Source organism: Poeciliopsis prolifica, unplaced genomic scaffold (assembly GCF_027474105.1).
Source record: "Poeciliopsis prolifica strain line A6 unplaced genomic scaffold, Auburn_PproV2 SCAFFOLD012, whole genome shotgun sequence".
NCBI lineage: Eukaryota > Metazoa > Chordata > Actinopteri > Cyprinodontiformes > Poeciliidae > Poeciliopsis > Poeciliopsis prolifica.
Window position 1 is genome coordinate 10,297,347 of NW_026562387.1, and position 10,320 is coordinate 10,307,666.

Genomic DNA, 10,320 nt, shown 5'->3' on the forward strand with positions numbered 1-10,320 from the left:
AACCATCACTAAGTAGTGCATAATTGCCACACAGAAGTGAAATTACTTTGTTGTTTAGTTTTATTTTGTTTGATGCAATACAATAAATGAAGGCGCAGAATGTATCTGCATCCTTACAAATACATCCTTTAGTTCAATTGTTAGTCTGTGGCGGCCGTTATTTTCAAAGACAGTTTTAGTTATTTTGGACAATAAAGAACGCGTACAGGTTTTTGTTTTTAGATGTGCAACGACGGTTAGAGGCACACCCTAAAAGACGTGCAGCAGTAATAGAAGCCAGACGTAATTTCAAGAGGTATTGATTTACAAGGCTTAATACAAAAGCACAGCATTCTTTTCAGATCTCTGGTTGCACAAAAATGTATTTAGCAAAAGAAAACGCTTCATAATCATGTACTGCTTAGAATTAGTGTATCACATAAAATCCTAATAAAGAGCGCAAAGATTTGCTGTGAAGTGACAAAATTTATGGATATGAATACTTTTGTAATTCACTATAATGATGTTACAGTGCGCTAACATCTTGACCTCTTCTATGGCGCTTAGATGTTGTGTGCAAAGTTATGTAAATACTTTTAATGCAATAATTAAAGGTAAACATTAATTGTAAAGGAACAACAATCTGTCGTCTATTGCTTTGTTTAGCAACATAATAGAGTAGTACTAATTTATCTCCCCCCATTTGTTCCCAGCTGGCTGAGAGTCACCACAACCTCTTCCTCTTGAAGCAGTGCACCCTGGGATGGCTACAGTATGCAAGAGAGACCCAGCGTGAGAGGGTGGCCTGTGCTGACCAACTTCAGAAGCATTTTTTGCTTCGTTGGAGTTTAAACTGCTGGAAAAGAGTGAGTAGACCCTCTTTATACCCAGTATACATTACCTTGCAAAAGTTTCTGTGTATAGTCTTTAAACTTGCAACCAAAATGTATTTTATTTAAATTTTACCTGGCAGAGCAACAATTTCTAGGTAAAAAGCAATCCAGATGTTTTGTGAAGGTTTCAGTTTAAATTTTGCCACAATCTGTCTTAAATACTATCGAGCTTACACAAATCCGTTTGTAAACATCATATGTAATGGATAGAATACCAGTAAACAAGATTTAGTTGTTTTTTTATACCTCATCAGTTACATCATCCTTATCTTGGTTTCAGCTGGGTGACCTGCGGATGATTCAGGAAGAGCGCGCTGAGCGTTTTTATCGGAAGCGGACTCTGAGAAGGTTCCTGCTTGCTCTGCAGGACCATGTGACCCTACAGAGGCTGACGGAGTGGGACAGTCGAAGACTGGCTCAGCAACACCGGGACAGGTCTGCTCCACCTGATGCTGCATTTTGTTCTGACGTTGCCCTGATAAAAACTCTTTGCTGTGTTTCTTTCATGGGACAAAATTTATCAGCAATATCTAAAAACTTCTCCTTTAAACTGCAGTATATCCACTATTTTAAGACCTCTAACAAACAATCTAAATGTAGAGACTTAAAAACATATGCTATGAAATGATCTAGTTGCCTCAGCAAGATTATTTTTTTGTTTTTTAGGGGTTTTTTTTGTTTTGTTATTAAGTAATAGACAAAACAGAGTTTTTAGAACATGCAGGCTTACAAAACCTTCAAGAACACAAAGACAATGTGTCTCTTTGTCCTGGTGTCCCCCAGTGTTTACAGGTAGACTAGTAAACAAGAAAACATAAAAAGTGTTTTCATTGAATCTCTTTTCACAAAGAAAGCTGGAGACATCTGAAATGAAATGTGGACTTGCCTGACAGAGTGTGAAACACAAGAGAGCGGGTGTGATTGTAAAGGAGGCACTTTTCCTGGTAAAAACCAATGTTTTTCCTCTGCAGCCTGTCAACAGGAGTGGATGAGGCTTCTTCAGGAGTTTTTTATTTATTTCTCAGCATTTGTATTAAAGGTATATACAATGTCAATGAGGAAGACACACAAGTTCGTATAAAACTGAGTCAAGCTGTAAAGACGAACGGTCACTTCCAGCTCTAAAAACCTGAAAGTATTTTTATGGTTTTAGATGAGTTAATGGATTTTTCTGTACTGAACAAACTAGAATCATTTGATCAGGTGTCTGGAAGAGCGCTTCTCAATCTCAAACATTTGTCCACCTTCTGGCCTCTGAAAACTATTTGATTACCTTCTTATCTTACAACCATCCAACAAAGTTCTAATATCCATTATTTACGCAGCTGCTGCTCTCCGAGAGAACTATGCAGCTTTTCATGTGTACTTTGCAAAAGTATTCACACCACTGGAACTTATATTTTACCACAAACATCAATGTATTTTACTGAGATATTCTGGCAAACCAACACAAATAACATTGATGGTAATTATTGAATGGAGTCAATATGAACCAATAGTGTTGAAATATTAACTGAAAGCAAAATGATTTTTCGATCCTCATTTTTTACATAACTTATCAACCATTTCTATGTAATATCTGTATCATCAACCTCAAGAAATATTTTTGAGTCAGCTGCCTGGTCTGGTTCTGCTAAGTGACCACAGGCTACAGGTGAAGCCCCAACAGCTGCCTCGCTGCCAAACACCATGTGAAAACTAATTACATGTTGTCTAGCCAACAGTCCCTCAGATCCACTTCGTTAATGCTCATTTGCTCCGTGTTTGTCTGTCCTTCCATCTGTTTGTGTTTTAGGCGCGTCCTGCAGAGGTGTTTCCAGGCCTGGAGGCAATTTCCTACTACGCTGCGGAGGGAAAGGGAGAGAGAGGTGCGACGGGAGAAGCTGAGCAGGAAAGTGGCAGAGCTTCTGCCGGATTTCTGCTCCCGTCCATTAGGAACGTCTGAGAGAGAAACCGTCTGATAGCGACAAGCTGCATATCCAGACAAAAGCATCAAAGTGTTACTCCAGCAGTAACAGGGGATAAAGAAACGGCTCAGTCATTTCTTACTTTTATTTAATAAAATAAATAAAATTCTTACAAAATCTACAGATGTACAACAGAGAAATTATTTAAATACAAAAGAGTATATATTTGATTAGAAACTAACGCATAGTAAAAGTGGAAAGTTACAAAAAAAAAACTTTCCCAGATGAAAGCTGACAGTTGTGCATTTGATCAACTATATTATAATGCTTTCATGTGGAAGTGTGACAACAACGTAATACAAAGTAGCTTAAATTATACAAATGCAATCATCTACCGCAGAACCTAAATTAGCCTTGTGCCAAGACATTTCATTTGTCTGATATGAAAACCTAAGGTGCAATTTGCAAGGCAAAGTGGAGGCAAGTGGTGTCAGTCTTTGAGAAAGACAAATGAGGTACAAAGTCTCACAAAGATGATTAAAGTTTTTCAAGTGGTTATGTTAGAAAATTCCCAAACTTCAAAGTAAAGGATTAGGATGTAATAAACAAACACCCGCTATACAATTGTGACATGGGAAAAAAAAATTACACACGATCAGTTATACAAAATGACTGCAGTTCTGAACTTTGACTGGGCCATTCTGGCTCATGACTATGCTTTGACTGAAACCATTTCACTGTGGTTAAGGCAGATGTCCTGCTGGAGGATGAACATTTTCTTCTGGGATTGCCCTGAGGTGTCCCTGCACTTTAACACAAATAGCGTATTTGATGTAGAAAAAAAAGATTCAATTAGGGTCTCATCAAAGGTGCCCATTTTTCCACATTTTGAATCTTGATATATAATCCAGAGGAATCCTGAAAATGTCCCATTTCTTTATGAGAGTTTAACTTTCCTCCAGTTGTCTACCGAGGCACTGGAACGTAGCAGAGAGTCCAAGACCGAAGGAAGACATTCGCAGTGACAGTTGTGTGTGTGTGTGTGACGAAGATGCTGCATAGATGAGGTCCCAGTTGTCAGTCACTGTAATGGCAGTGAATTCACAGCATTGAGATGTGAAATAGTTATCGTTAAATGTCAAAGAGCAACTCCGGAGCTGCAGAAACACCTCTAAGCAATGCTGACTGCTTGAGACTGAGAGCAAACCTACTGTGGATCAAGTGGCAATGCTGCCACCCAATGGTCAGAAGCTGTTTTTACTACTCCTATATTGTGTCTCACACCAGGTCTGTTGGAGATGAAAGCCTCAGTTTGTCTCCCATGGACATGAACTCGGACCAGTTGCTCCAAAAACCTCGAGAGTAAACGGCGGTGTCCACGACGAGTCCCCAGCAGGCTCTGCGGGCCGTTTTCTCCCTCAGTGCAACTCGGGCTTCCCGCTCCGTCACATTGTAGCTGATATTTATAATTTGCACTAAAAGGAGATGCAGGAGACCGCCGGTCACAATGCTGCAGTACCATGCACAGGTGAAGCAGAGAGCAGAGCTAGAGAAAACAGAAAGGACAAGGCAGACATCTTACGGTAGACCCAGCACAAAAAACAAGACCGAGGGGCATAAGAGTATTCTCTGTGCTAATTTTGGTGCAATTTTTCAGTAATTGGTTGAAAGGGATTTAACACAAGGCATTCTACAGCAAAGTAAAGTGAAAACTATCCACAATCTAACATTCAGAATAGGTGATTTAGTATTGATGTACCAGAAAACTGATAAGTCTTTATTTTAATCGATAAAAACAGGAATAACTTGATTCAGAGAAATAATAAATAATAAAGAAGATTTAACAGGCTCATTAGTGGCTGTGGAGTTTTACAGTTTTGGAATAAGACAACTTAATATTTGTTCTTCAATCATCTACTGCAGTTACAGAGAATGCTGCAGTTTTTTACATCCATTGGTATGACTACAACTCCATAAGAATGTCTTTTTGACTGTTATCAACCAAAAATCAATGTTAACACAGAACTGTTGGATTAGGAATCCTACACATTGAATGCCTGTAGTACGACTAAAATTTTACTGTACTGGTATATATCACCTAAAATCCAAATGCAATACACTGAAGTTTGTAATTGTAAAGTGACGCTACGTTCAAAAGCTCAAAAGGTATGAAGACTTTTGCCTGCTATTATATGGTTTTCGCATGGTGTACTTAAGTTCTGGCAAAACTAGTACCTTAAAATGGTATCATATCACATAGATGAGATTTTTTTTTTTTTAAAGAGCCAAGTTGAACCTGTACTGAGTGTAAACTCCAGGGCAGTAGAGTAAGGCAGTGAGGACGTTCTGCTGGGGACACACACTCCGCAGCACCAGGCCAATGCCGTACAGGGACGTCAGCAGGAAGAAGACGAGAGTGAGCAGGAAGCTTACGTGATTGGCCTGGCCCACACAGTTGTTTATCCTGGCCGCAAATAAAGACACACAGACAAATGAGCAATGAATGCAGACTGCAGGTATGAGCAGAAACACTAACTGGAATGGACTATTTCTAACTTACTAATAATGGGGCTGAACAAATGGCAAGAAAGTAATTATACATTCAAATCATGTGTGCAGTAATTCTACAATATACAGCTTTATACATTTCTGAAGGCAAAACTTTCATAAAACTATTGCATAAAAATGGCCTCTCTTCTTGGTAGAATAACAAGAGCTCATTGAACATGGGTGATTTCTAGGATCCAGCTTTTTTTTTTTTAAAGCAAAGTTTACAAATGCTCAACTGATTTGAGATCAGAACCCAAACTGTATTAATGTAGGAACAGCCAATTGTGTAACATTTCTCACATCTAAAGTAAACTGTTCCTATTAGAGTAAAGAAATTAAGTTAGGCTATTAAAGAAAAAGGCCCTGCTCCAAAACTTTTGAGACAAACAGACGTTTTCTGCTGCATCTTCCTGTCAAAGATCTAGAGAGAGATCCAAGCCTATATGCCATCACTGTAGGATTATTATAATTATTCAGTTGCAGCAGCCTGTCTTTACACTTGTAAGCAAAGGCATGACCACATATCACACAAGTTTAACTTCACTGGCTTCCAGTGAGCTATTTTTTTTTTCTATTTGGTTCCTAAATGTCTAGAGAGACTGGTATGCCAGTACCTCCTGGAACTGCTATTTTCTTATAATCCAGACAGATTATTACAAAATTACAGCTGAAAGTTTCTGAATTTTGGCTGAAGACTGGAGGTGACAGAGCCTTTAGGGCAGCTGCTCCTGGACTCTGGAACAGCCTGATGATGTACATGAGACCATCTTCAACCCCTGAGAGTTTTACATCTCTTATAAAGACTCGTTATTTCTCCTTGGCTTTGCATTATTTTCATTAGGTTAAGCATGACTCCTACAATCTTTTTTATTTATGTACTTTAGAATGTTCTGTGTAGAGATTCCAGATGTATGCTGACTTAATGTAAACTTTGCACATTTGAGATTTGGGATAAACTGACTGAAACCCACCAGACACAATGGTGGTCCAGACGAAGCACGCAGACGCCACAGATCCGACAATGTCCAGCCCTCGGCGGCCGCACAACCCTGCACACTGAACACCAGTTCCTGCGGCCACTTTCCTTCAACTCCAACCCTTCTTGCTCCAAGGATCCGATTCGCTGGACTGCTGTCATTAATACTTCCTGCGTCCCCCCATCGAAAGAGGAGTCTTTGTCTGGCGGGGTGCTGTAATATGTCACCGTGCTGTGGACGGCCTGTTGATCCAGCCGAACAATCCCAGGATCTCTCTTGGTCCAGATAAGGGTCAGCAGGGTGAGGCTGACCCCTACACTCACAGCCGCCAGCTCACCCTGACCAACATCCCCACGTGGAAACACCTCTGAGACGAACAGGTAATACATGTACCCCAAGGAGAAGAGGGCCAGGCTGAGGAAGAAGAGTGTTCGTCCCTTCTTGCGGTGGGTGAAGAAGTAGTACCACAACACAAGACCAGGCAGAGCCGTCAGAACCAGCACACCGAGCAGGAAGTGGAAAGCAGCGAGGTGAAGCAGGGCAGGAAGGAGGACGAGAGGAGGAACGATGGACAGATCCAGTTTGCGGGCTCCGCCCCAAAACCAGGGTACACGGATCCGGTCGGAGACGACTGCAGCCACATGCGACAACGATTCCGGTTTCTGAGGCTCTCTCTTTAGAAACCTACAAAAACAAAGAAAATGGTAACGTAACTTTTCATTACAGCCTCCATTAGGCTTGAGTTTATCACAAATGGTTCAACATGTCTCCAAAAAAAGTTAACAGTTCCAGCTTTTTTATTTAGCGCACATCAATACATTCCTTTTCCTCCATTTCCCAACAAGTCTTCATGGACTTTTGGACAAGAGATAAAGAATAATGTGTAGCCATTTTGTTTGTCTGATTTCCTAAAAACGTTTCTGCAAAAGGGGCTTCCTCTGATGGTCGTCAGATCTTAAAATATATCTTAGTATTTGTAGGAAATAATTTATGTTCTCAGATTTCACGAAACCTCCCAAGTTCACTCCGAGTAGCTTTTCTTCATATTTATCTCTCACCTGTCACAGGCGTCATCCAGGTCCTCACAGTCACAGCAGCAGGCTGCGACGTGGCTGCGCTCCCCGTGTCTGTTCACATACTCACAGCAGCACAACACTTCCTCCTTCTCCTCCTCCTCTTTCAGCTCCCTCTTTGCTCGCTTCTTCATGGCCAGCGTCACTGCAACCTGTAGGATGTTTCAAAAAAGAAGAAGAATCATTTACAGGTTTGCTGTTTTTGTCAGCATTGAGGTAATATGTTGCAAAAGTTTTCAAACCCCTTGAACGTATCCACATGCCAAATCAAACTTTAGTATGTTTTATTAGAAAAAATTGAGACAGAGAAATCTTCAGCTCAGAGGGTATAAATGCTTCCACTGTAGATGAAATCAGCAGTTAAATTATGTGCAAAGTGGAAGATGAGCAACAGGAAGGGAAGTACAATAAGTAAAAATGACTCCAAGCCCACTTTGCTGAAATAATCTGTTAATGCACCAGATTATCAAGCACTTGCACACGTTTTAGACGACGAAGAGCTTCTGATTCCATTTTTTTTCCCCCACACGTCGCTGCAAAGCGTAGCCTCTGCTCACTTGACCTGACCCGATCCATCTGCTTTCTGCACATCTGCCACACATCTGTCATGTTTTAATGATGAGCCCTACTCCCACCCTCTTCAACCTCGTTTATAGTCCAGACGGATTTAAGCTGAGGTGTCGTGAGCATTTATAACAATCCCACAAGTGTGCAGCTAGATGGGATTAATCATCTGGATGAGTCTAACCCTTCCCTAGAGTGGGAGATCCGGCTCAGTTGAGGAGTTCTGAATGAGCCTTTGAATGCATGATGGTTTGCTAAAATAATTAATAATCCAAGCAACATGTTTAACGGGGATGCTGAAGTCAGCGACTGAGCCTACAAGCATCTCCCTGCAAGCTCACAGGAAGGGTACTAAAAGTGGGCAATCTGGCTCACACCCACTGATTAGTGGACCCGAGGCAGCATCAAACACTACATCTGTTCTCTTCTGCCAAAAATAAAAGGACGACTAATGCAACAATTCATAGCATTACGGAGGCACACAGCAGTTTACAGCCTGTCCTGCTGTGCTCTGACAGCTGCGGTTCTTTGAGTGCCTCTGCAGGTGGGATTAAGATGAGGAATCTCTGCAGTTGATAACATCCATGAATCTGCCTGCTGTGTAACCATTAGACTCCTGACTCTGCAGCTGGGATCCTTATGGCACCTTTTTTAGGAAGTCAAAAACTTTTTATCTTTGAATGTAAAGCATGAGTCTTTATGGATAACTGTCTCCGGTGGACGTTGGGTGAGAGGCAGGGCACACTCTGGACAGTTCATTTCAGAATAAGACAGAGACACATAAGTATGCACACACTCATACCAAAGGGAAAGGCAAAAAGGTTTGGATGCATGATTTTATACTGTGGGAGGAAACTGGAGTTCCCAATGAGAAATCACTCCTTAACCACATCAAGAACCACCAACAGCTTTAACAAATAGGATGAAACTACTCATATAGACCACTTCATGACAGAAAAAGGAAAAAAATAAATAATTCATTTCCATTTTGTTTCCCACAAAAGATTTCTTTTGTCAATAAATGTCAAATTTGATATAGGTTGTCTGTTTTCTTTTATTAAAAAAAGGGAAAGAATTGATAAAGTAAGATAAGCTTATATTTCTAAACTTTAATGCTGTTTTTTTTTTGTTGAATTTAATTATTGCTCTTCAAACACATCACCCATGCAATAAACTTCATAAACATATGAGAAAAGACTTGAATGATGCGTTAGTGATGTATGCACATTGAGGACGGCATAAAGTTTTCTTACCTTAAATGCAGTATGCAGAGCTAAATAATGCCGAGAGCCTCATTTAGTCTCATGCCTCATGGTGCATTTTGTCTGCACCAGCAGGTCTGTCCACCTGTGTGCCCGAATAGAAACAGAAACACGGCTAACAGACATGAACGCCGACCTGCTACAGGCTAGTTTTTCCTTCCCCCTCCATGGGAACGTCGGCTCGGTCCTCCTCAGCAGAAGCCTCGGTGCTGGCAGCCGCGGTTCGTATCCAGGTGTTTATTTCCGCTACTCGGGACTCGCAGGACACCAGAACACCGGTCCCTGCTGCGAATATTAAAGCCTCAAAGTCCACAAACAGCCTCCAAGGGGCTCTGCTTCCTGGTTCTGGCTCAGTGTCCCCGGTGTGTGCAGCGGAGAGGAGATGTTTTCTTTTCCTTCCTGGTGTCAAATGAAGCTCTTTCCCCGCCCAGAACTTCTACAGCCACATAACTGCATATTATATACAGGCGAAATGTTGCTTACGGACGAACAGCATTTGGCGACATAGCACGCTTTTCTTTGCACGCTTCAGGGTCTTTCAGGTTTTGTATTTTAATTTAGTTGGTGTATATACCGCGACCGCCAGAGGCGGCTCTTATGTGAATGGGGCCATAGGCGCCTGTCTATCCAGCCCCCCAATAAATCTGTTTGTGGAAATAATCTTTTAATTTGTAATTTGCTTAAAAATGTGTGTAGACAGTCGATTAGTTCAAGTGTTTTAAGAAATCGATCTTTGAAATATGCATTTAACAAAAAAAAAAAAAAACCCAAACAGCTTTATCTGGAGACTTGTTATAGTCAGTAAATTAGATTGTTGAAATTGCTCATTTATTTAAATAACTAAATTTTCCAAGTGAGTTACATATGCAGGGACTGATATTTTCAAGCCTTTACTTCCATTTATGATTCTCAGTTCAGAGACATGCTTAATAATAATTAAATAAAAAGTATTTTCAACATCTGCTTAAAGTTGATTTTCAAAAGGTACTTTATCTGAATTTGTTTGATAAACCATTTTTGAATTTACTCGGGACTTCCGGTCATATTAGACTTGGCCAGTTGGTGGCATTCAATGGTTTGACACAAAAAAAAAAAGCTCAATGAAGCTGCAGCAC

At 40.7% G+C, this 10,320-nt stretch overlaps 2 protein-coding genes across 3 annotated transcripts in view; one reads left to right on the forward strand and one right to left on the reverse strand.

Moving 5' to 3' along the window:
- The window catches only part of ccdc191 (coiled-coil domain containing 191), a 13,917-nt gene extending 10,985 nt beyond the window's left edge, over positions 1–2,932 (forward strand). For both annotated transcript variants that reach the window (XM_055037236.1, XM_055037237.1), the window contains exons 15-17: positions 693–845; positions 1,153–1,307; positions 2,668–2,932. In XM_055037236.1, the coding sequence (XP_054893211.1) occupies positions 693–845; positions 1,153–1,307; positions 2,668–2,833 (474 nt within the window). In that variant the 3' untranslated portion in view covers positions 2,834–2,932. The remainder of the gene's footprint in view (positions 1–692; positions 846–1,152; positions 1,308–2,667) is intronic.
- On the reverse strand, positions 2,907–9,708 carry zdhhc23b (zinc finger DHHC-type palmitoyltransferase 23b). Its single transcript, XM_055037243.1, has 5 exons — positions 9,197–9,708; positions 7,365–7,531; positions 6,301–6,990; positions 5,076–5,243; positions 2,907–4,325 (listed from the first exon to the last, which is right to left on the reverse strand). The coding sequence occupies exons 2-5, from the start codon at positions 7,511–7,513 to the stop codon at positions 4,058–4,060; spliced, it is 1,275 nt and encodes a 424-aa protein (XP_054893218.1). The 5' UTR covers positions 7,514–7,531; positions 9,197–9,708; the 3' UTR covers positions 2,907–4,057.
- Between the last annotated feature and the right edge of the window lie 612 nt (positions 9,709–10,320).